The sequence below is a fragment of the Aulostomus chinensis genome, chromosome 2, assembly GCF_037954235.1.
Source record: "Aulostomus chinensis isolate RoL2024-O1b breed Wild chromosome 2, RoL_Achi_v1.0, whole genome shotgun sequence".
NCBI lineage: Eukaryota > Metazoa > Chordata > Actinopteri > Syngnathiformes > Aulostomidae > Aulostomus > Aulostomus chinensis.
The window spans coordinates 13549009-13576508 of NC_141321.1; the positions used below are offsets into that span (position 1 = coordinate 13549009).

A 27500-nucleotide genomic window follows, 5' to 3' on the forward strand; every position below is an offset into this window, starting at 1 on the left:
GAAAAATTATTCGTAAAGCTAAAATTGTACTTTTAACTGTTCACAGGCCTCTCCTACTCACCCCTCATGCCACTGCCCTCCTCATGGAAGGAACTGCGATGTAGACCTGAACCTCCTCCTAAACCTGCCTCTTCCAGATGCTCACTGCCTCCACTGCCCGAGGAAGCAATGCTGCTCTGTGGGGAGAGGGGTGCATGGTCCAGGGCTGGGCCTCTGGTGGTCCGCAGGTCCTCCTGGGACAGCCAGACAGGGCCAAGAGGCTGGTTGCTGGGGCCGCTCATGGGAGGGGTGAGAGAGACGGAGCGCTTCAGGGGACTGTGCTGCTGGCTGCCACCTCCACTAGTCAGGACTGCAAGACAATAGCAAGACACGGGAGGTTTACTCACTCCTTAGATACTGATGCCAAAACTACTCTCCTGCTCTCATGATTGCTTCTCAACAAAATACTCAACGTTCAATAGATGAACAAAAGATGATGAAAAATTATCAATTAGGTAATATTTTCAAAAAATAATGCCTTACCTACATGTGTGACCTCCTAAAATTTCAAAGGAAGGCCCCTTAAATTGGACTTTTCTGTTCATATTAGTTAATTTTTTGAGCTGGATGTTGACCAAAAAAACAAACAAATAAAGCAATATTATGTTTTGCAATTTCTGCAGTCCGACAATTTTCCTCCAATCTTTATCCATCTTTTTCTCTCACCTGATTTTTAATTGAGCGAATTAACTGAAATCTGTCGTGCAGGTAAGTGCCATATCCGATAACTAAAAACAGTAAAATAGAGCTGCTCTACTGTTCTTGATAGTGCTGAGGGAGGTCAACAGGATGAAAAGGGCCAAAGAGCTTTCTGTGTCGCCGCTCTGACGGGCTAAGTTGCCTCCAGTACTCCAGTCTCTCTCCTCCTCCTATATGCGGTCCTCTTACTGTTGGCGCTATGTATAGGACTTCATGGGCCTCGTTTAAAATAGGTGCCCAGCTAACATTACAAGTTCCAGTCCCTAAATATTAGCCATTTCCCCTAAATACAGTCTCCCACAAAGGCTGCCTTACAAGGCAAAGGATGGATGGTATGTTGTGCTGTGGCTTGGGCTAGGATGGAGAGTATGGGTGGGGGTGAGTGTCAACCGGATGCTCTATTGGTAGCATACAGGTTGAAGTGATGGGACAATAATACTCCTGTAATTATCAAGACCATATAAACACAGTGGCCTGTGGTTGTCTTCCTTGGTTACTAACGGATGACTGGGTTAATGATCATATATTCCGCTCATAAATGAAACACATGGAGGGACACAGTACAATTTGAATATTGATCATCTTCCTTAAACACCAGCAAATGTACTCACATCTATTCAATTCTGCCACTAGTTCTCATTTTCATATGATAGTCGAGACATCTGCTCACTGTAGATATCACTCCTGTGCTGGACCCTGAAGTAACTTATTGGTTGTGAAACATCTTTTGTGTGGGACTGGCTGAGGCTACGATGAGTCAAAAATACAAGGAGATATTTCTTGGAGCAGCGAGCAGGGTTTTAAATGTGTCTTTATTTATAAACCTTCAGCTGTTTCTTTCATGTCCCAGATAGAAAAAAAGAAAACACACAGAGCCCTTGCATTCTGGTCTGGAAATATCCTGCTCTGACCAAAGTTATGTTCAATTTCAACAGCTCTGCCCTCTCTGTGTGTTGCTGTCCACCTCACACAGCCTCCGTAGTGACTGTACAGGTGGGTCCTCCTCAGTCTAGTTAGAGTTGGTCAGGGCTGGAACAACACACCCATACTGCAAAATAATGTGATAATTCCTATTGCGGAACAATATCAACACACTTCGGCATAATTACATATTTTTGCAGAAAATTTGAATAATAAACAGATTTTCTGTTGTCGCGTTAATAACTTGTTTTCTATACATTTGCATTAAACGAGCACTGAGCTATGATTCTGTACTTTGTTGAATGTAGTTTCATTTCAGTTCAAAATGTGAGAGACGTGAAATAATTAATAAACTTACGCTGTTCCTCTTACATCCATTCCTTACACATTGCATTGATGCGAGAGCATCCCGCTCAATTCTTGACCCCATAGATCTAAACACAAGTCACTGTTCAGGTGCAAAGAGGGGCCAGTTCAGCAGTCCTTGTGACTGAGGGTGCTTTCACACCTACTGTACCTTGTTCAGTTCACAACAAGGATGTTTTTCTGTCACGGTGCAGATTGTTTGGGTGGTTGTGAACACAGCAATTGTACTTGGATGAACACAAACTTGTACCAAGACCTTAAAGAGGTGGTCTAGATCTGTTTCCAGACTAAATCTGGCGCAGGTCATTTGTGGCGAGAACATGCTTCAATCTTAGTTAGACCCTACTACCAGTGTACTCCACAGGTTTGAGTCTCAATGAGTCCTATGACCAGCTGTGGTCTAAATTTTTTGGGGGTCCATAGTAGCTGTTTGAGCAGAAGAAAACAGTAGTGGACATATACAAAAGTCTGAACACCGTCTACCTGTAATTACTCCACCCCACACAGATGTGTCTGGGGTGGAACAAGCCAACAATAAACCCTTTAGTCCAAGTCATTTTGATCTTTTCCTTCAGCGATCTTAATCCAAAATAGAGAAACTGGACCTTCGCATTGTCATTAATGAATCAGTGCAAGATTTATTCCATGAAACATGTGGAATTAAAGTAGTTAGTTTTTCCCACTTTGGAGGTAATGTGATTTTCAAACATTAGTCTACTATACTGATAAAGAGATGGAGAATTAACTCACTGGTGTTACCGCCTCCACCGGTTCCAACTGTGTTGATGGTGGATGGCACCGAGGATGACGGGTACAGAAGCAGGTGCCCGTTTTCACAGCCTGGTTGCTGCTGATGCCAGCCTCCACCCAGCCCCGAATCCCTGGAGCTCTGCCACCCATTGAGGCGGTCATCTGAGCTGTAGCGCTGGTGATGCAAGGAGTACAGGTTACCTGAAGAAGAGCTGTTGGTAGAGGAGGAGGATCCAGATGACGTGAGGGTGGATGGAGGTGTGGACTGGTGGTGATGCGGCCCTGTTTGTGAAGGCCTTTCTAAGGAGTCCCCCCTAGCAGCGGCCCTCTCCTCCAGGTGGTTAAGCCAAAGTGCCAGGGCAGCGCGGTCATCCAGGGAGGTGGCGGGGTGGATCAGGGCGTAGGATAAGAGCTGACGAGACTCTTCTAGGTGGTGGCCATGCTCAATAGTGTGTGCAAGGATGCGTGGGAGCAGCCGCATGTATTCTCCCTTGGCCTCTATGTTTCCAGGTTTGAGCAGTGGGAGATGGGTGAGGACGAGTGAGATGACACGCTCCTTAGGCTCACCCTGCCAATGGCTGATCACCCCTGAAATAGAAGAGAGAAGAGAATCAGAGTTGTTTCAAGCAAGAAGTTGATAGCTTCAAATGACGATTCAAATGAACAATGACTATTTTGAGCGATTTGATTAGACCATTGCAATCAAATCAACACTGGCTACTAATGTTTCTGCATTACAAAGGATGATGTTGCTGCAAGACCAGTAGCAGAGGAGAATGAAATTGATAGACAGATGGATTAGTGGAGACTTGTTGAAAATAGATGGCACCAAGATGACATCACGCTGACTGCACCGTCATCCAGTCTTTCCCTAAACTCCCAGCTCTGGAGGAGGCTGTACAGGTCTATACATAATCTGGAGGTCATGGAGCTATTGTTATCCAAATCAGTAGGCCTATCCCCATCATCTTGAACCAGCACTATAGATATCAGAGTCAGGGCACCAGCATTGGACAGCAACACAAATAGAGACCACTACAATACTGGGTCTCACCTCCTGCTTTGGAGAAGTGTCCATATGTTCCCGTGTGAATGGGACCACCAAGGTCCTTCTTAACTCAAAATATCTTGTCTCTGAATCTGACAGATGAGGTGAAACTCGAAAATTCATCTGCCAGTCCCTCTGTCCAAAGATATCCCAATGTCATGGTCTACTTCGTGGTGACATACGGCTCTCTCTGCCCTGCCGAGTGGACAGCTGCAGCACTGATGAGGCATATGAAAGACCACAGACCCTGAGGCCTTCCAAACACGGTTCCTATTTATCTCATCCCATGAGATATAACAAGGGCTAAGGGATTAAATAATTCAGTTTCAAGCCTACTCATAGCAGAACTAGGGATTTCATTGAGGGACTGGGTGATATGACCTAAAAATATGATGGCAATAGTTGAAGTTCACATTGCAAATGTACAATTTCACCCTTTAAATAAATCATATGATCAAACCTGTATTATATTGAATCATCCCTCTAATATGCTTGTGCCAGAATTAAAACATTCTTATTTATATTCAGTAGTGTTTCTACTGAAACAATTTTAAAAATACAAGAAGGGGGAAATCACATTGAAGTTAAATTTAAGAAAACAGTGCTTAAATAAACCAGACAGCTTCAAACACAGGCAAGCTGAGTTAGTTATAGTTGGTTAGTTCTAATCATAATTAATATTACTGAATAGTCAATTGACAAAACAGAATATTGACACTAGCAAGAAATGCAAGTAATGATCATCTTCATTGTCAATTACTGCTGATAATTTACACAATCAATCAATCAATCGTTTGGTCTATAAAATGCCCAGAAAATTTGACATATGCTGATCATTATTTCCCAGAGCCCAAAGTGATACCATTTATTATCTTGTACCTGATAAAGCAATATTGGTTGCAGCTACATCATACACAAAATGGCTTCAAACTGCAGTCGAAGTAGTTTTTAGATAATAATCAACTTGTTTTCCTCTTATAATAGATAGAAAGAATCACCTGCTTAAACTGCTGCATCCTACAACGAAAGGGATTGAATCTTGAATCTCAAAAAATCATCATCAGGAGCAAAAGCAGCAGAAACGTTTCCTTGTTAACATCTTTATCCAAATGTCTCAGAAAGTGAACTGTCATTAGAGGAGAATCAAATGTCATATATGTGCCACATTTACGATTTGTAATGGGTTGGGAAGAGCTGGCTGCAGTTTCACACAGGACAGCCTCCAACCAAACAGGCACTTTCTAGAAGAAAATTCATTTCCATGTCGGTGGATTAGTGACGTGAACTGGGCCGGTCTGTCCCAAAGCTCAGATGACAGAGCGTACAAGGACAGAGGAGGTGGACAGGACTGAGGTTAAGATTAGTTTGAGCAGGAGGAGGAGAAAATAAATGGAGGGAGTGACAAGGACTCAGGGAGTTACTCCACTCTGCTCCAGTGATGAGGTAATCCTTCATTCCTTTGAATGAAGCAAGCCTTAGTCCATTTGAGAACAGGAATTATTCCATGATTAAAACACATTTATTCCCAAACTAGAGACCATCATGCAATTGTATCACACCAACCACAACGCCAGTCAACACGCAGAGGTTCCGACCCGGGAGTACTCAGTGCTCATTCCTACATTATGACCAGTCACAACAGGCAGACATCTCAGCACCTGCCAAAGTGTTCAAACTACTTCTGTGGTATTTCTCGCAACAGTAGGTGTCTCCAGGAGAACCACATTTTGCCATGATGACACACACTCACAAGCTGAAAAAACACTGTCATGCCGGGTACAGTAATGAATGGAAAAACATGGTACAAAATGTAGTGCAGGAACTCTGTGGCAGTGGTGCTCTGCCAACTGCACAACATCATCATTTTGCGTCTGACATTTGTTTGGCGGTCAACGGGTCAGAGTCTGTTGGAAAAGGCCGAGTTTGAATGATGTTATCAACCACACTGGATGGTGTGGAAGTTTTCAAACTGGTCAAAACAGCCACACTTGAGTGTAGATGGAGAAGCTGGCTGTCATAGAGATACAAATGCCAGAATAATTTGAACATGGGAATTACAAGTTTAGAATCTCCTGGAAGATACTGTTATTGTTGCCTCAAGAGGCAAAGTGACAAAAATAGGCTAAGGAAAAAAAAGAGCTTGGGAAAGTGTAAACTCTGCTTGCCCCTCTCACCTCCACACACCTGGCAAGCATTAAGATATATAAAAAAAAAACCTACAGTAAGAGTGTTGCAATATATCTGTGAAATTAAATTAAAGTTGCGAAGCTATGTCTGAGGCAAATATGCTCTCGTAATAATCAGCTACACACTTAGCAAGCTTATCACAAGTTGATAAGTGGGACGTATTTCATGTTGCAATTTCCCCACAAGTCAACTAAATATCTTCAAATATCAACTGCTGATGTCGCCCAACTAGTGCACATTTTCTCATGATGAACTACAATGACCACAAGCATTCGAAGCATCTATGTAGACAATATTAGTGTCTGTCACTGTTGACCTTCACTTACTTATTAGACCTGACTTAACTAACTGCAAAAGTGTGGCATCAAAATAGTCATTTATTTGACTGCATAACCTTCTTGGAGGAAATTAGGTGAGCAGGTACAGTTAGCCACTCATTCATTTTGCCTCTAATGGTGAGCTAAAAGTATTAATTTTCCTGTTTTAAACTACAGGCTGTATTAATTAGAGGAAAAACATACCTAGAGTTAGGCCAACGAAGACAAAACAAGACTGCTTTTTAAGAAATGTTGGACTCAGATATCTGATTATATGTACTTGGCACTGAGAGTTACTCTGGGATGGAAGGTGTCACACCTAATTTAAGGGTTAAAAACTTAAAATTCTGCTTGTGGAATTTGATTTAAATTTTCAGTGGGTTAGTCAGATCCTGTCTCAATAAAAATATAACTTTATTAAAAACCAGAGGAGAATATCTGAAAAGGGCAGAGAAAAGTTAACACATACAGGTCATGAAGACACTCCAGGCTTATTGACCTCTTCCACGAGGTAAAAAGGTCAAGGAGTTCTCCTTAAAGCAGTGACCCTCACATTCAACAAAATAAGGTATGCCTCTCCACTCAAAGAGTCAACCAGTCTAGTTCAGAGGTCAATTGCCGAAAGAAACACTGGGGTAGCTATTACACAAATGAGTGGGTAAATAACTCTTCAAGAGTGAGGGTTTATTCAAGCTTAAAAAAAAAAAAAAAAATCATATTTACGAGAGCACAAGGCCATTTGAAACAAATGTGACCAGAATGAGATTTTTCTGATGCATATCAGATTTTTCCCTCTCCCTCCTCTCCCATCCTGAGCCCGAAGGAGAAAGTGTTAACCTCATCAACAGCAGTAAAGCTGTATGGATGAGAAATGACAAGGAGTGGTTACATTGAAGTTGCGACACTGAAAGAGGAGAGAAGGAGTGAAACTGGGAAGCCCCTCCTTTATCATTTCTGATTTCCTCCTGTGCATCCCACTTAATAGGAAAGGTGCTGAGACAGGGCCGAGTCTAGTTACACACCTTGTTGACTTTATGAATGAAAGACAAGCGAAAATGAATGTTCAATACTGCGTCACATGATCAAATAAAGAAATGGACTAAACAACAAAATTCAGCAAGATAGAGAGGCAGCCAAGGGGAACTCAGCAAGGCAAAGGATATGAATTTTGCACATTGGTGCCAGACAGAGAAACAGGGGCGTGCTTGGAACTGATGAATCACAGTAGCATCATTGAGAAGAAACACTGAAAAAGAAAGGCAGACATACGCAAACAGTGAAACCTCAGACAGAAAGAGTCATTTGTTCAGGGCTGACACAGCAGTTCCCTGTTGTGGACAACGTGTGCTGGTGAACTCTGAGTGCCATTCTGCCCTGGCACTGCCCTCTGACACTCTCTCTGGCATCACAACAAGGCTGCTGCTTTCAACACTGCCTTTCCTCTCTCCTCCTGTCAGATCTCACCAAGCTGCCCAACCTTCCTCCACGGTCTCACCACTTTGTACGGCTCAAAGACGGAAATGGAATCGAGACAATCAGTGGATCACCAGACACTTCGGGAAATTCAACCACACCGCTGAAATATCAATATTTCAAAACAAATTATATTTAGGAGAGTTAAACAAATCCAAGGGTTATAGGGCAGAAATTCGGAATTCAAATAAAGTAGCTCTTCACTCAAAAAGCGTTATTTTTTCCATTCAAATAATCACAAATACGTATCTTTATCTCACAAGAATTTTTTCTCTCTCTCCTGCTTTACTTCGTTGTGTCTTGAGATGAAGAAAGAGCCAGCCATGTATATTTGGCTTAAAGCTATCGGAGACCAAGTTCTACCAACGGCTACAGCAAAAAACAACAGCAAATCTGTCCAAAAATGTTATTTACAACTCTCAAGTGCATTATCTGGTATAATGCACAACCTTCTATGCATCAGTGTGCTGAGAAATCTACAATCCCTTTGATCTGAGTTAAAAACAAACAGATTGTAACACTTCTGGCTTGGTGCTTGTTTGCAATAGCGCCAAGTGTGCCCCGCTAGTGCATTCAGTTGAACCAACTCGCTCATGCTAGTTCATGGTAGTGTCAAACTACCGTCAAACTGTTTGTGAACTACTGAGCAGGATGCACTTGAGATTTGTTTTTGTTTCCCTGCTGTAGCTGTTGGTCACCATCGGTCATGAATAGCCTCGAGGTACATGAACATGGCTGGCATGTAAAATATACTTTTGGGGGGTGAAGTATTGCTTTATGTCACAAACAGAAGCCAATCTGATAACCCTATCAAACAATTCTCCTCCACCAAACATTCTCAGTTGGTTCAGAAACACTAAGCTATGTGAACAAGACCCAAACTAAGCAAGTTGACTCTCTTCCTCTTACAGATGTTAAAGCTAACTATGGGAAACACTGATATCAAAGTGAAATAGGTACTTCAGGAGCAAAGTATACTCCTCCTTCTCAAAATAAAAGATCACGCTCAATATGAACATGTCTGTGAAGATGGTTCCACGCCTGTAAAACCTCAGTGAGTCATGTAAGTAGGTCACCAAAATCAGCCATCTATCATTCAGATGGAAAAGCAGAGCTGGATCTTGATGAGATTTGAAGATACTCATATTCCTCCTCTACCAGGTTTTAAAACCATCACACTAAAATAAAAGTTTAAAAAAATGAGGAAAAACCTTCATAATTATTGTATATCAAGTAACATCTCAAAGGGCTATGACTCCTCTACTAATAGGGATGCAGGAACCCAGGAGCAGCAGAGGTAGGATGGGTTTAACTTTGACCCTGAGCTGGTTACAGCGTGTCCTCTTTACATCCGACTCTGATCACAAGACACAAGTGACAGGAGTGGAAACAATGTGATTATTTTAGCTCATTTGTTACACATTGGTTATGCGCAAACATAAACACACCCCGATGGAGACACGTGCAAGCTTGTGGAGACTGTTGGACACATGATTCCTCTTGTTCTAAATATAGATGGGTCAACAGCACACAAAGCCGCAACAAGGCAGCTAGTACAACAGATAAGAGCGTATTAGTGGTGAGCAAAGGGCCATATTAGCTCCCGATCACACTGACAATGACACAGCAGCTTTGAAAAACAGGTGTGTGTTTCGAGTTTTTGAAGGTAGGTGTATATACACACTAGATCCCAACTCAAGCCTCAAAAAACACTTATTCCTTTAAAGCTGCATAAGTATAAAGCTTTGTGTGTACTCCTTTAAATAATTTCAGGATGCTGCCCTAAGGGTAAACAGATAACTGAAATTATGATGATGACATTGGGTTTGAACCTAAGGGTATTTTTTTTTGTATAGGTAGAACTACAGCTGAGGAGTAATTGTGGTTAATTACAGTTAGGAAATGTATGTAGTCCATGGAAAATTGTAACAAGCCTGTGTGTGTGTGTGTGTGTGTGTGTGTGTGTGTGTGCGTGTGTGTGTGGCCTCTAAACCCCTGTCCTGTGCTTCTTCTGTTAGCAAAACAAACAGGGGGCTGGCTCACTGTCTAGCTAGTGGCAACTGGCTGTAGACGTTGTTGATTCAACATCGGGTCCGACACAGCGAGTTCTCCACAGGACCAGAACAGACCAACAGTAAACAGAGCTCAGGGATTAATTGGGGAAACCAAAAGCTACCAGGAAGGAGAATATGCGCTTCCTGAAACACCAAAAACTCCTGTAAGGTCCAGGAATTTACTTTTAACAATAAACACATTACAAGACTTGGCAACCAACAAACATAAAGGAAGACCTCCAGAATTTATGGCCAGACAAAGGCTATGGGGAAGGAATTTGGAAAACACAGTTTGGACAGTTGAGAGGAAGTTGTGGGAGGACAAAAAAGAGATAGGTTAGTGGTGAGGGTGACTTGAGGACTCGTGGAGAACAAAGTAGAAGAAGAAGAGGGGAGGGAGGGGGTGGAAAGGAAAAGTTCCCGCTCCTGCTTTCCAAGTGGATTCTCCAGCTCAGCAGTGGGGAATGCAATGGCATACCACAGAGCCTGCTGCTGAAGAATGCAGTGATTCCTAACGGATCCACAGCTGAACTCTCACACACACATGCCCGCGCACGCACACACACACACACACACACACACACACACACACACACACACACACTATTGCTTTGTACAAAAGTCATTGAACAGGCTCAGGGGCCCACCAAGATGTTCTCATTGTGAGCCTTCATCAAAATAACATTAAAGTTCCATGCACACCTTGACTCCTACAGCGCCACAACAGTGACCAGTACCAGCCACATTACAGTTGCGCTGATCCACATAATCATGTGAATCAGTGTTCTTGTCCATGGCTCAGTACCAATGTGTCAGGTTTACTAGAGTGCAGGTTTACAACTCCTGGAACTATTACAAAAGAACCAGAAACACAAAAGGCAGAACCGAATAAAAGGCAGAAGATTTAGAGGTGAAAGTTTGACAAATCTAAGGGTGCAATGTACTTCGATGTCTAACTAGGCCACTTTCTTCACAAGAACCATGGACAACATGTGTGGTATAGTTGCATTCATCTTGCAGTTACGTCACATGAAAATATGTGATGTGTGGATTCTTCTTTGACGTCTGCCTTCTTTTTTCTTTTAAAGCTTAACCTTAATAATGTTCATCTTAGCAGATCAACATTAGTAAGTTTAACCTTTGAACTACACCAATGATGAGACAAATACAGTATATCAACAGAGAGTGGACGGCAAGAGGTACTGTAATAATTCTGCTCTTCAACATTACAGTTCTGTCCATAATGGATTTGATTAAAACAACTTCCTTCCAACAGTTCCTCTGAGAAATTGGGTAAAAATCAATACGTACAAAAAGTTATAAAGGGCAGTTGATGTTGTGGCATGACCCCACAAATAACTCAATGTATGGGAAATGTTATATGACGCCCCGTAACAGAGAGAAACACAAGTGAATACAGAGAGAATATACTGTGTTAAAGTAAATTAACAGTCTCAATGCTGGTCGGCTAGTTTCAGAATCATTCCGGCTCTTGCCGTAGTCATGAACAGGTGTCTTGTTACTTGGTAAAACTGATGCATCTGATTACTGTGGGTTGTATTTCTCTGTGATGATGCACAATTTGAACAACGTACTTCAAATATTCTTTGTAAGCCCTGTAATCAATGCAGGAATGACCATTAGCCTACAACGAAAATCTTTCACTACGGCATGGAGGCACCCACAGAAAACCATCAGGTCAATGTTGAGTGTGGAAACAACAAATATGACAAATACATGCAGACAGAGGCTCGCTCTTTTCATGTCTGCAGCACTGTACTATTTTATATCAAAGATTAATTTAAAGTCTTCTAACTTTCTCATGAATTGGCTGGTTTACGCCAGGGCATAACAGTCTGAACAAGCTAGTTAAGATTGGCTACAAATTTAATACCTTTAAGAGAACAACCACATCTCTACATCATCAATTCATTCTGCTATTAGGCTACTAAATGCCCAGAGTAGTCACTTAACACTTGTACCTTGTATTGATCCATTTAAATGTAACCGTTACCTCTACTCAAGTACCTTGCAGTGAGTTTTGGAGCTGTATATGACTGCTGCAAATGAATTGCCTTTCTTGGGCTCGATAAAGGTTTGTGAATGCGAAGCAGGTTGCTAGAATATTCCCAGCCCTGCTGTTCTCTACTCTAACCTCTCAGTTCTGACTCAACAGCCAGTCCCACCCAGAGACTTCATCACTCCCTCTGCACCAGAGGTCAGGCTAGGGTGGGACCACTGGACAACACTGGAACAAGGAGAGAAACACAACTCTTTGTTGGATGAACTTAAGTCACTCGCTACTAGATGACACACAATTATAGAAACATATCAAGGAGCAGTTTTATTTCTACAGACAAAAACAAAAAACTCACAATAAATAAAGGCAGAAGATAAAGATATACTCACTGAAGAAGGAACAAATGTAAAACAGAGCGAAAAGGAACAACAAATATACGATGTACAAAACAAGCAAAAAAAGGACAAGAGCTACTGAGAAAAAGAGAGCAAGGGGCTGTGTATTTACATTGAAAGAGGTGTGGTACCAAACATAGGATTTAAGTTATCAAATGCTGTATGCTTCACTGCCCCACCCAAAGAAAGGGTGGTGGTGGGGGGGTTTCCATGTCCTGACAACAAGTGGAGACAGGCTCCCACAGGCCCCAACTCAAGCTTTAGGGGCCCTGAGCGCACGGAGAAGGGAGGGGAAAATGATGTTAGAGACTGCAGGACCGAATGAAAATTCATTGGTGTCAACAAGTTTAAGCAAGGGGGTGGGGGAGATCAGCCCGACTTTGACCTTAGTGTGACCTACTGGCACACAACTGCCATCTAATCATATCCACTCCAAGAGTTCCCTCCATGAATCACTTTCAACAACTTACAGGAAATCTAAAAATGAAAAACATTTGTACGTCACAAATACAAGCCTTCCAAGGTGTGGATTCTTCTTTTATGTCCGTCTGCTTTTGTTCTTTTAAAGCTCAACCTTAATGATATTTATCTTAGCAGATCAACATTAGTAAGTTTAACCTTTGAATTATTTGATAAGGGATGAAAAAGCAAAGAGTGGGAATATGTCCCTGTCCATCTAAATTATCAGTGTCAGTCATCATCAGGTGATGCTTATTCAGAGGAAATGGGACTTCAAGCTTTCAGGAAACTAGTCAGCAGATGACATACACCCCAGGACCCTCTTCTGCATACTCACAGCTTCAGAATGATCCTGCTGTATGACTGACACACACACATATACTCTGTTCTTTGATGCGATTCTCACAGTTGCTATGTTACTGTGGGCTTTTCTCCCTCTGCGACTTAAAACCGTGTAGATTTACAACCAACAACGTGTATACACACAAATATGCATGGATATTCTTTTCACCATTTGACAACAGAAAAATGTCTATCAAATGTCATTTAATATAATCCTCTATCCTCTCTTTTATCATAGTGCAAATCAATGCTTCCCAGCAGTACTTTGCATCATCACTCATGCAATACGTATTTCCACATAACCACCTGAAGGCACAGCAGCAAAAACAAACGCTAACTGGATGCCGAACTCTGGCAGGTTGGGACAAAATGACAAGCTCTTTCCTAAAAGAGGGGTTTCTTCTGACGTCCAGAAACCAGAAACTGTAAAGTCATTGCGAAGTATGCAGCTGTTGATGCATAACGCTAATTTTCCAACCGCCCACTATTAGCTAAACAGCTGGTGATTGACAAGATATCTGTGTACCTCATTGTTGTTACTTCATTGAAGCAGAAGTCAGAACAGGATTATATCTCATTTCTATTCTAATTATTTCACAATATTTAATCTAGAGCACCTATCAATATTTTTTCACTGGAAACAAACTAAAATGTAACAGTTGTAACCTGACATCACAAAAAGAGACTGAAAAATTGAAGACAGACATGAGTCAGTATCAGTGCTTCCTCCTCTGCTGCAGCTGTGATTCACTGCCTTCAGATTCTTCTCATAGAGAGAGGAGGAGCTGCTGTCGCAGCCTCTCAGTACATTTATAAGACTGACAAGAATCATTGCAAACTAAGATTAACAGGTTAGATACAGACAGATTTTGTTTTGCATTTCTTCTTGGCTGAATAGCACACTCTGGTTGTGTAAAACTAAAACAGCAGCGGACAAAAGGAGGTGTAAATATTGATTTTCTACTGTGTTTCATTCACATTGTTGCCAGCACCATTGGGCTGACCAACATCACCATGTGACCAGTGTGACCATCACTGCTAACAACAATATACATTGTTGTTAGAAGCTGCTTCCACCAGCTACCTGTGGCTGAAGACTGAAAACATGCCAAAGCTTTGAATATTGTGGTGTTAGCAACCTATTGAGAGCTCTGAGGGGCTGCCAGGCTTCATGCTGTCAGCTGACCTGCATGATGAAGTGCTTATTGAGCTGCATGAGGCTGCCTGTGCTGTCATCTAACCGCACGCTACCACTGCTTCTGTACACTCACATCATTCTCACTTCTTCATGTAGCTCATATCCCTAAACCATCACAGTTTTGATTAAATGAGATTTACTGTGTTCTTCTACTCTCAAAGTTGGTTCAATCATTAATCACCCACTTTCAAGCTCACAGGACAGACTATTTAAGTATGATTATTTAGATAAATCGGTTATATGCCAGGGCTCTAGACCAGCTTTACTGCAGGTAGTAGTGGTGCTGCCAACTTTTTCAACTGGTAACATGACTTGCTCTTACTCCTTTTTGTCTCGAATAAATTATTATTATTAATCATTGACCTGCTGATGAACAGTTGTACATTAGGGATGCAAATTATTGAGTAATTCATTAATCGATAGTTGTTCCATCTTATCGATCATTGATCGATTAATTGATAAGCGGCAATTTTTCTAAGAAGCTGAATTTCCCCCTGAATCAATAGGTTTTTATCTACTGTATACGTAACATAAAATGCTGTCACCCTTATGATATACAGAAAAAATGCAAATCATATTCCTAAATCAAAGATTTATTCAGGGCAGGGAACAACACATTCATTCACAAATAAAAGAATGTAATAATATGTAGACTACTTTGACATGAAAATAAATTAGTGCACTGTCACTTGGCAGCAAAACACAATTCTTAAGTGGTACATTCAGGAATACAGGATATATATATATTTTCTTTTTTGGTGTTAAAAGTGAGGAGTGGATTTTAGCCTTTCAACTGCGATACATGGAGAAACACTGTGATATATAGCATGTCTGTAGTAACCATGTTACATATCCCCTGGGTAATACCCTCTTCTTTCTTGGAGTCACATACCCTTCTGCCAATGCTGTGGTGATGGTAGGCTGAGAACCACTCGCTCCTTAAAACACGGCTGAATGCGACGTATTTAAGTGGTAATTCAGTGAAGTTGTGGAGTTGTTGTATTTTAAAATACTTCCACATATTTTGCATTTGGCCTCTTTGTCGACATTTATCAGCTTGAAGTGGCTCCATACTGCACTCCGTCTAGACCTCTTCATCCTACACATGTTCCCGCGTGTGCGTCAAGTACGTCTGCCGTCAAGCGTGCCCTCACGTGGACTGACGGGGAATTGCTTGTTCAAAACGCAATTAATTTATTTTAGTCGAGTAATTTCTTATGGACAATTAATCGATAATCTATTAATTGTTTGCATCCCTATTGTAATCCTTTCTTTTCATACAAGACCAGCCATTTAAAAAAATACTCTTAAGTGCACATTGTCTCTCTGCCACAAGCAGCTGCTGACAAAATTTTAAAAGTATCAGCTAACAGCTGAGCATAACAACAGCGTTTAATTACTGTTACAACAACGTTTCCGTTGTTTTAATGCAGTACAAAACCTCTACTGGAGAAGTAGGCAGAAGAAAATAACTGAGAGCATAAACAGCATGTAGCCGAGTCTTTGACTGCTCTGCACTTTGAGCCATCACAGCAGCAACATGACCAAATGCGTTAGTGAAACACATGCGGTTAAAGTCATGGGGCCTCTGAAACAAGAGCAAATTTAGCAAAAGCTGCCTACAAATCACTTCTGGTGCAATGATGTTGCCTTCAAAATAAAACATGCTAAATCTGAATGGTGACCAGAGGTCAAGTGTTTCTGTTGCTAGCTGGACCCAGTGGTTAGCAAACACAAACATCAATAAAATTGCCTATTTTGTTCTGTGCTAAATATTTACACTACTTGTTCGCCCTTTTCAACCATTTTGGTGGCAGTCTTATTGGCGTAATCAGACTAGAGTGCTCCTCAAAGCCTGTGACATCATTCAAACAACCCCCCACCCACCCTCAAAAAAACCAGATGGTTTCATTCATAAATCTGACTCAAAATCTTGAAGTGATTAGTAGGCAGCTTTGTGCGAAATATTTACACTACTTGTTCACCCCTTTCAACCATTTTGGTGGCAGTCTAGAGCCACCATTTGGACATTATGGCTCTATCTACTGGATACACTTACTGGCCACTTCATTAGGGCCACTTGGGGAACATCACAGAACAGAATTCATGGCAGAGCTATCAACTGACTGCCAATCGATGATCGCTCTCTCTCCCTCTCTCTCTCTCAAAAGTACTGACTGGCCTGTAGTGTCGCACATGCTCTTGATAAAAGTACACATATCTGTATCAGTAACATCTCTGCATGCACAAGTGCAGTCCACACTCAGCAGTTGAGAGTCTGAGTCCCTGCAGGGTCATGCTCTCAAAGAGGTGGGCTCCCATTCTGTACAGCAACAAGCATTACAACTCCGATGGGAGGTGAGTTGAGCTGAGATGACTCTGTTCTTATCTGAATGATTCATGTTTAAAGGCCCATATTGCCCAGTTCTGGATCACTCCCTCATCACTCCTCTTCCATCATGGAACCCCTCCAAGAGAGCCAAAGGACCTTCCAGTGTAAAAAAAATTGCAGTCTCTTTTATGATTCAACAAGTTAAATGTGGAAAGCAACCCACTTTCTCATTTCCTCAGGAATCAAAGAGGTGCATGACCACAGTGTCTCCAAGGGGCTTCAACAAACACAACCAGATTCCTCTGACCCATAATAGAACAGGAAGAGGAACACCTTTTCTTAGCAACCTTACATCACAGCCAGGACACCTGCTCAAATTCTATGAAATGCGGCTCTTATCTGATATCAAATTTTGTCTTAGTCCCTCTGTGCAACAATGTCAGTGTGTGCAGTAGTGTAAAGCAGCACAATAATCTGTGTCATGTTTAAAGAAGTACCCAGCTAAGACAGGTATATCAGTGTGTGTGTGTGTGTGTGTGTGTGTGTGTGTGTGTGTGTGTGTGTGTGTGTGTGTGTGTAAGCATGTGCAAAAGTGGGAAACACCTGCCAAAAAGTGTGACATGTTTGGAATTGTGTGTGTCTCCCTTCCACAGGAAAAGGAAAAGCATCATTGTGGCTACTGCAGACACAAGTATCCTGTTTTATTTGCGTAATCAGACTGGAGTGCTCCTCAAAGCCTGTGACATCATCCTAACCCCCCCCCCCCCCAAAAAAAAACAGGCGCTTTCATTCATAAATCTGACTCGCCATCTTCATACAGAATGTTTACCCAAGTTATTCTTGGAGCGATGCAACTATTTGATGAAAGTACATTTGGTCAAAAAGGTAAAAAGAAGAATAGATATTTTTATTATATATATATTTATATATTCATACACACATTGTATTTACATATATGTGTTTGTATGTATATGCATATATGTGTGTGTATATTATACACATACACACTTTTTTTTTTTTTTTTTTTTTACAAAAACCTTAAAGCAACCTGCCTTGTATTGTTTAATAAATACTTCTCTTGGCTGTTCTGTCAGCTGCCCTGCCAGATTTATAATCATAACTCTTGGCTTATTTTTTTGTTGTGTGTGTGTGTGTTTTTTTTTTCTTTTTAAATAATTGGTCCTTTGTCATCTAACCTATTAAATCTACTGGTGCAATGCCTCATTTGGGGCTGTCCCGATCAGGTTTCATGTTACCAAGCTTCTCTGGGGATCTCTTGGAGCCTCATGGGGGACCCCATAACTCCCCCAACCCCATAAAATAAAAAAAATAGGTTTAATCAGTTAAATAAATAACACTTTTTTCCCCCTTTTTAAAATAAAGCCATTTCTGTAGCTTTTGTTCACATGTTGACATGACTTTTACAGGTAAAACATTTCACAGGCTGAAATCATGATTGTGATTCAACTAATGGTGCAGCACTATTCCAAACTATATCAAATGATTTTAAAAATGATCAACGATAGCATTAAAAAAAGATTAGTGTAAACCCAGCACACATCACATGTTGTCAAACACAGAGACTCATTCCTGTTTGGTGTAAAAATTAACAGAAATTATATACGGTATTGTAGCTGTTCATTTATGCTGTGGGACTATCCGTGCAAGATATATGTCTGTCCCATTAGACCACATGTTCATTACCGGATAAACCAGATGATGGGTATTTTTACATTCTCTCCTTCTTTCCCAGCAGTGGGGGAGGTTTCCTAGTAAGAACTTGCTGCTGTTTGAATGAAGAACAATTCTTTTCTATGCCTGGCTCCCCCCCCACACACTTCCCATTTCCTCTCCAGTCTTTCATCAACATCCCCTCTGCTCCCCTGCTGTACGACTAACTAGTGGTTGTAGGTCTGGAGGAAGCAGGGTGGGGGCTGGAAGCAGGGCCAATGATTTGCAGTCTACCTGTGGAGGCCTATGTAGCGCTCCAGTGTTGGGGAGCACTCAATGTGGCAGTCGCAGCAATGCTGGGAATGTGAGCCTTGGCTCTGCCAGGGCTAGACTGGAGAAGCCCACAACTCTATTTAAGGAAATGGCAGTCAGGGGCCCGTCGACCGCTTTCTCTCTCCCTCTTCATTTCTCTGTCTGCGCAAAGCCCCCCTTCCATCCTTGTACAAGAATGATAATTATTTTCCTTTCTGGAAGAAAAGTTCATTTCCGTACCTGCTGGGAGAGGGAGAACACACAATTGCATGCACACACTGTTGTGTTTCCATCACTTCCAAGGACATTACATGGACTTATATATTCAAAGATGACATTTTCAAGCTTGTTCACAGGTCAGTGTCATGTTTTTCATAAGCTACCAGACATAAGGAGTGAAATGAGCAGCCTGATCCATGGCTGAACATTTATGATTATCAAGGTCACTCTCAACAACAGATTCAGACACACTTCCAAGGAACTAATCCTGTCAACTGGGTGCCGGGATGGCAAAATGAGCACTATCAAGAAGAGGAAGTAGAGCCAGGAGTCATTGTTACTACATAAGAAAACAACAGTATTAAAGCATCTCTTCCAATGGCACCACACAAGTAAGGCTGCAATACTCCTATATTACCATTCACAATAGCAGAGAATTGAGTAGGTAGCTAAATAGAAAACTAGCATTGGTTGGAGTGTTTGAAAAGCAGAGGGAAGTTAAAGACTGAGATGCAAGCAATAAGGTAGGGGTGGGCTGAAAGCTGTACTTTACAGGGTGTATGCTACTTTGTAGGCCACTCCAGAAGTCAGCACCATGGGTTCCCTCGAATCAATGCGATTTTGACATTTGATTTTGCATAACTGCCAAAAACATAGCTCTGTAGCAAAAAACATATGAGCCACACAAGGTTTGTTCAGCAAGATAATCTTAAATAACGAAAATTGTTTTTTAATTCTTGAACATCGATGCAATCATTCACAATACAAAAGTAATATCATGCGCTGAACAACCTACACCGTGAATGCAACAACTGATGACAGTTAGCACCCACCCTTTTTAAGTAACACAAACACTTAAAAATTCAAAATCTACTGAAATATAGTATGCCATAGAAAAAAAAACACCTACTTCGAGATGAGGGAACTGGACTTTAAAATAATAGTGGCACAGAAAACTGTGAAGAAAAGCAATAGATAATGGGACAGAGAAGTTGAAAGGATAATGGCAACGGTATCAACAGAAACACGTTTTTACCACCCAAAAACCAGCTACATTTGATTCTTGCGAGCAGAGCAACAACAACTCATGTGGTTCAGTGTGTAGTAACAACATATTAACATCTAAACTAACTGGTTTGACCACACCAGTGTGTCTACTGTCTACACACCAAGCCACCTAACTATATGACTCTTTACTGCTACAGTGGTGCAATCAAACAAGTCTGTGAGGGATGAAAGGGTTCATCATGGTTCAGACGCCTGTTCTGGGTTAAAAATGAATCAGTGCCCAGTGCGCTGTATGTCTCTGAAAATGATTCTGCATCTATTCACACAGTTCTGCACTGGCTCACCTTTGCGTAGGTAAGTTTTGTAGATATATCATCCTGATGTTTCCATTCCACCACATCAAACAGCCTGCCAGCCTGGGGCTGCTAAACTAGCACACCTTCCTCTTGTCCTCCTCCCATTCACTATGCACTGGTCACTTGAAGAGAGGATGTGCAGCCATGGAATTGACAATAGGTCACATTTAAAGGTTCTTTTCAAACGGACTGCTACATTTGCCTTTTCTGAACACCCATCCTCTAGAGTAGCACCCATGTGCTTTCTCTTCAGAGGTTAAGACATTACATGAGAGCTACATCGGCACGCCATTAAAGGGCTTTGCAGCGTACCAAGTCACCAAATTTGCAGTGTTCCCATACCTTTGAAGCCTTGGGCCTTTGAAAACAATTACACAGAACCTATTTTGCAACCAATACAGATTTGGACTCTGCTGCAGCTGCCATGATAGTTCAAAAGGCTTGGGTTGATAGTGATGATCGATGATGAGTGGAGCCGACTGGTGACTGGAGCCTAAATGAGTGACATCATGCACACAGTATTTCTGTACAGATATGGAGGGAAATCATTTGTTGTAAAAGCCTAACCTAACCCTTGAAGAATTGCACCTACATTCATAAAAGAAATTTTCTAATCATGGCGGGCGTACTCACAGCAAGGGTTGGTGTGGCTGCACAGAACAGCTGACTTGAACCTCTTTCTGTGTGTGTGTGTGTGTGTGTGTGTGTGTGTGTGTGTGTGTGTGTGTGTGTGTGTGTGTGTGTGTGTGTGTGTGTGTGGAGTAGCAGCACCCTGCTCCCTTCAGCTCTAGCTCAGACATTAGAAGCACCGACAGTGACACCACATGTTCTTTGATTTTTTTTGTGCATCAGCAGGCTGATTGGTTGGATTGATTTTTTTCCTTTGTGTGGCAGACCACCACAGAGATGTTACCAGCACACACACTGAGCTTCTTCATCCAGCTGTTACACCATATGAGAGAGTAAAGCACAAACACACACAAATAGAGCCTTCCAAAAAAAAAAAGAGACAATTTAACACACACAAACCCCCTCAAGGTACACAGAGCTCTCCTATAGGTTTACTAGACTTGATCAGAGGTGAGACATGACAGCTAGCTGGTTTGATTTCAAGCTTTTTAGAAATCACACTGGGTTTTATGCTGTCGGGAAAGAACCGAAGGCCACCAAGACAAGTTTGCCTGAGAAGCAAACACAATGAATTAAACAAACCCACAAAATTCAGTCCAGCAGCCAAACAGCTAGTGTACATTCAGAATTTACCAGTGACTCATGACATTACCATTATTTGTTGGGCTGGTAACTGAAGCTAACCAACTATTATCATTATCATCATGTCAGAACTAGCTCTAAGAGGCTTGTTCTGCAGAATTCTGGACGGAAGTCATGTGATTCGGTTGCTCACTTGTAGACATTGGTACGCTGGCATCTCTGCTGTATATTTACACTATGTACTCATCCCAATCCTGTTAAACAGTAAAAATTGAGCAAGCCCAGGTTTAGGATTGTATTGTGGTTTTTGGATCCCAGTTTTGGTTTGGTTCATTCTGATTTAGATATTACAGTCAAGAAAAACATTCTTAGCAAATGACAGCACTCACCCACAGCTTAATTCCATATTCACTACTCAACTAGTTTTTGCTGCCCCAGGGCTGATAAAAGCAGTGTCATGGAGTATGTAAATCCAATTTGGAATTAAACCAAACTGAGATTTTAATTAAAAAAAAGAATGAAATCTTGACAAACTTTCATGACAGTGTAAATTTGTCACTTGAGTTGAAAAATGGTCCTGTTAATGGTAAATAATCTATTTTAAACTGATAAAAATGGACAGACAAAACCTAACAGAGCTTACTTCGCTAATTGGTGCTGCCAAAAGTTACACTTTGCTTTTTAAAAAATGATTTTCACGTTCTACTCTGTCACCTGGCCTGAGCGGTGAGCTGAGACTGAACACAGCTTCCTGGAAGAGTCTGGATGGGATGAGGTCATTTCCACCCACCAGGGACTCAAAGGCTCTGTTGTAGGGCCGTCAGAGCAACCGTTGCCATGGTTCTCTCTCTCTCTCTCTCTCTGCTGATGTTGTGGCCAACAGTATGTCAACCTATCAGAATTAAACAAGTGTGGTCAGTGGCGCCTTGTTGCTTCTTCACAACAATGTCTGTTTGAGTGAGAACACGGTGGCAGGCAGTCACAGACACAGATGAGACTGAGGCGGTGTGCCACATGAAGTTATTTCATTTAAAGTGAATACAAATTTGTATTCACCGAATGATTTTTACAAAAATCAAAGCTTATCTGAAAGTTACCATTTGTAAAGTTAGTACAGGATTTTATATGTTAAAAAGAAAACCTAATTCAGAGGGAAAAGTGGCCATTTTGAGCCACAGTTCCTAAAAACAGCATCAGCACTGCATCACATTACATAACAAAAAGGAATCTGTCACAGCTGTTTGTTAGGTAACAGGGTGGCGGTACTCGGCTTAGACCGATAGAAATATCTTCAAACCAGTTAGACGTTATTCCAACACTGGACCAGACTGGTACACCAACATTGACAACAAGGTGTTATGCTTCACACTGCTGGAAGTAACTTTCTACACAGCACAGTGGACCGCCTCCTGAGTGAGAGGTACCCTTCCTACCTCTCTGTAGCTAGGGGCAGAGAGACGGAGTGCACTTAAGCTACTCTGATGCGTTCTCTCAGCGATCCTTTTACTCATCAACATGGTGATTCTAAAATCCACTGCCATGATTAGCGTTTAGAGCCACCTTTTGACCCCTAAATTGTTCTTGTCTGTTTTGTTATGACAAAAAGCAAAAAAGCTGTCATTAAGAAGTTTTTTGGGGTGTTTAACTGTATTAAAGCAAAGTGTATGTGTGAGCACTGAGGTTAGCAAGGAAGCCACATGTTATCAACCCTAACTTTTTTAGTTCCCCCCATATCATCATGATCATGTCAGACAATGAAGCAAGAAACTAAGAACTAAATTAAGATTTCAAGCAAAATTGTCAACACAATTGCTTGAGATTAATAACTTACTGGCTAGGCTTAGATTGCCATTGTTCCAAGTCAAAATGTGGGAATCTCAGAGCTTTGACAGCCTCCTCCTCCGCTCTCTGCTCCCTTAATTGCCCCCCACGGGGAGAAATAAAGTTTTTTGAATCTGAATCCTTATACAAGAAGTATACGGTATAACACAACCAGCTGCCTGGGATGGCAGGCAGGGAGGCATATAATGTTGCATTACATGCAACATTATATGCCTCTATGTCTGGTCTGCTCATAACAACTGTGTGTATGGATTGGTGACGTGTCTCAAGTTACGATACCGTGGGTTCATGGTCCAGCACAAGCTCTGGAATGTGAATAAGGTCAGTATCAGCACCCGATTCTGATATTCCCCATCTGATATCTCATCTCTTGTAACAAGTTAGCGAGCATCATCCTTGTCAAACAGCAGATTCAAATTCAAAGACAAGACAGAAAATCAGAAACTTCTGAAGCTGTGTAGTTAAATTTTCAGCAAACACGCAGGTCATGTGATAATTTGAGCCCTGTGTAGGTTCCCAGTGGTCCAACCAGCGAGTCCCACTGCCCTTCATGCTGCAGAAAAGCAATCCACTTGTAAACAGTTTTTTCAAAGTAACAGATTCATTTCTTTCTGGCCTGTTTTGTGGATGAAAAGGACAGATATCTGTCATTTCAGTCACCAAGGGAATTTTTGTGGGGCAGAGTGCTACTAGCAGTAAACTGGAGTAAAATACAGCATCCAGCATGAATATGCTGCATAAAACTAAGATACAATTTCTACTGGGTCTCCACTGGTAGGAGAAGGGCCGAACAATTAAGGTGCAATATGGGGGAGTTGCAATATTTCCTAAAGGCAAAAATGTGCATCAAAATAAACTTCTGTATTTATCTAAATTGTCAATGATGACATAAGAATAAGGATTCCTTCCAATATTGTGACTTATATCACACAGTCAATCAAAAATATTTGCAGTAGTTATTCATTTCCAAATCATTCAGGCCAAAATGAAAGTAACATTCAAATACCTCATTCGTGTGAAACACTTCCATCATGTTGGCAGACTGTAGGGCTAATCAAAATATTGCTATGGTAAATAAAATGTTTGCTTCTTATGATAATGAAACAAGAAAATCTGGTTAAAAAGTGCACGGAGTGATGTAAGTAGAGCAGAAAGACATAACCAAATCAGCTGTTTGGAAACAGTTTGGTTTCAAAGAGTCTGTTAAGGAACAAGAAGTAGGAGCCAGCATGAGGCTTCCAAAGTCAATATGTTATACAACCATGATCTCTACACTGACCAAAAATAAGCTGGATTATGATTCTTCTAGTAACTGAGAGACTCTGTTTACTCACTACCATCAGTCATGACAAACATACACAATGTACACATGGCTGGTACAGTAATCCAAGTTGCTGGGGAAAGCAAAGCCAGGATCTTCTGAAGAAGCAGAGACGGGTTCAATGAGAAACTAAACCTCAAGGATTTATAAAGCATTTGATTGTATAATCCTGCTCTCAGTGACACCTCTCCCTCATCTCTCCTCTCAGAGATCATATCTTGGCCTGACATGTCTGAGGCCTGGGTTCTTTTACAAGTGCCAATCCCACGTTCAGCCGATTTTCTTTACACACACACACACACACACACACACACACACACACACACACACACACACACACACGCGCGCGCACATGCACACGCACACGCACACGCACACAGGAAACCAGAACTGACAAGAAAAGGCCTTTGCTGTAGAGACAAGCCTTATTTCGTTTTCCCCTCTGGTCATTTTGGCAGGGTGTCTGTCCCCATTCCTGAGGTTCAGTACGAGTTCACAGAACACGCCGTCAATTTCCAGAAATAAACTGTTTGCTCATGCGTGGGTGCTATGAAATAGTTTGGCGCTCAATCCACAGACAGTAGTTTTCCCTCAGTCTCTCCCTTTCTCTCTGACAGGATGGCCAGGAAGAGATTTAGAAAGGCACAAAGCACGTTAAATGGAGTGTGTAAAAACATCAGATCAGTTTCATTTTTAACTTTAGTCTCATTTGGGTCCAGACAAATACTTATAGACAAAGAACATGCTGACTACACCTGACTTATAGTAAGTTTCAGGGTCATAATGGGGGCATGTTTCTGGGATATATGAACACTCATCATGTCATATTTGTACATGTCAGGTAATGAGTAAAAGTTTTAAAAGTCTTTTTTGTATGTATCAGCTTTAGTGTTTGAAAACAAAGGTTTCTCATTGACTTCTTGCACAGTTTTAGCAGAAATCATAGTCTTAAGTTTGGTAAACATGCCCACAAATGCTGCGGCCTACTGTATCAGTCAAACCAATCAAACACAAAAATACAGATGTACAGCAGCAGGAGGAACTACCTTTCACTGCTGTTAGCTTTTTTCCCCATAGCCTAAAATACTGCTGAAGACATATTTGTAGGTGTCAGAGTTAAAATGTGGAAAAATTTGAATAATTGCTTTCCAGGGTGATTTAAGGTGGTGATTTAAGGCCTAAAAATTTTCTAAAAGCTCTCAGTTAAGGGCAACGGCACTCCTAGTAAAAAAAAGGTGAGTCAGGAGCCCTGGAATTTAATGTCTCCACAGGAAGTTCCACTCGGGAGCAGCTGCTGTGTCAAGTGTTGACACCTACAGTATAAGTGGGTATACATACTACAGTATAAGTTCACTTCAGCGGTCTGGGGTTTGTCAGAGTATCGAAGCAGTTTGAAACATTTTACACCGGCTGAGTCCCCTTACCCTCATACCGGAGACTATACTGCACCGAGTACTAATAAAGAAATATTTTGACTCTATTTTTAACTTGAATCAGATGGGGAGAAACCAAAGATTCACACTCCTCCTATTGAACAGGTTCGAACAGTAAATGACATCAGTATTCTCGTCATGTTTTCCCTTCTTCACCCCACCAAGCTGTCCTACCTTGCCCTCCCCTCTTCCATATCACGTGTACTCAAGAGACCTTAGCTTCAATGAAGGTAGAATCAGTTTTCCTTTTCCACTGTCTTTCTCCCCCAATGCTGGAAAAGCCCCCGTCAGGCTCTTGCTGAGTGCCTGACTCAAGTGTACACAGACATGCCCACATTCCTAGACAGTATCCCCAAGATCTGAACCGTTTACCCCCTTAGGCAAGAATGCTGCTTTCCAGTCCAGGTTTTCATCAAACATAGTTTAGGAGGAGAGTGCAGAGGGAATAATACACACACTTTCCCTCCATGTCTGTCAACTTACACTCAATCAAATGCAGAAATGTGCTTTCTCCTCATCTATTAGACACAAATCTATTTTGATCGAGAGTCAAACAGCTTTTCTAATTCAAATTCCCCCCTTCTTCCCCTTGTACAGGCCTGGCATGTCTGAAGAGCTTGTGCTTCTGTGTGTACATAAAGTTGTTTTCCTTCTACATGCTGTGGAAAAGTCCTTTCACGACACAAAAAAGCCCCACCGCATTCGTTCATTCATAACTTGCACATATATTAAATGGAAAAACACAGAGACGGAGTGAGACGGTTGTGATGCTGCTTGCACCTCATTTCCAATGTCTTTGCAATCTTATGAACAAAATTCATTTTGATAATTTTGTTTTGCTTCTGTCATTTCACTGAGCTTGGCTTTTGCCCTCTCCTCAAGACCATAATGAAGCTAACCTAACAGAACCTAGTGTACCACATCACAAACATACACCATACTCATAGTTACATTCACCACTTTAGCAGAAAGTACACCATCTCATGAATTAGTCTCATGTTCCAAAACAAATCCCAAATGCAAATTGCTTAATCACATAACAATTCCAACTTAATCTCATTCAGTAAACAGTTTCAATACGGATATTGCAGCAGCTAATTGTGTTCATCATAATGCTAATTTCAGGCAGTGAGTGTTTTCTTAAGTTGTGCCCAGTGTTTTGGGGGGACGGGATATCTAGTTTCCCTGTGAAACTAGCAACTGTTTTTTGCAAACGCTGAATCTCAGCCCTTATTCCAAAAGGCAACTGATCAGCGAAGCAAAATTTATCTAATCGCAATTGCAATATTAGTTTGTGTGATCACAATTTGCATTAAATGTGCGTGCGGGCATCTGTAAACATCAGCTGCTGTGACAGTGTAAGTGTCTGAGTGTGCGCAGCGCTGTGTTTGATCACATGACTATCAGGTGCACAAACTTCAGAGTGATCAACATGGATCCCAAAGAGCAGGAGCATGAAAAACAAGCTGAAACTGAACTGGTGGTAGACAACAGCCTATCGTCTGTTATATGGTGATATTTTGGAT

General features: G+C 41.5%; 1 protein-coding gene across 4 annotated transcripts in view; it reads right to left on the reverse strand.

The window, feature by feature from the left end:
• samd4a (sterile alpha motif domain containing 4A) overlaps positions 1-27500 on the reverse strand; it is a 58749-nt gene that overhangs the window by 20822 nt on the left and 10427 nt on the right. For 2 of the 4 annotated variants that reach the window (XM_086179772.1, XM_086179763.1), the window contains exons 3-4: positions 2776-3363; positions 62-349 (exon numbers count right to left, since the gene is read on the reverse strand). In XM_086179772.1, the coding sequence (XP_086035898.1) occupies positions 62-349; positions 2776-3363 (876 nt within the window). The remainder of the gene's footprint in view (positions 1-61; positions 350-2775; positions 3364-27500) is intronic. The other 2 variants (XM_086179790.1, XM_086179781.1) reach the window with 1 other exon arrangement.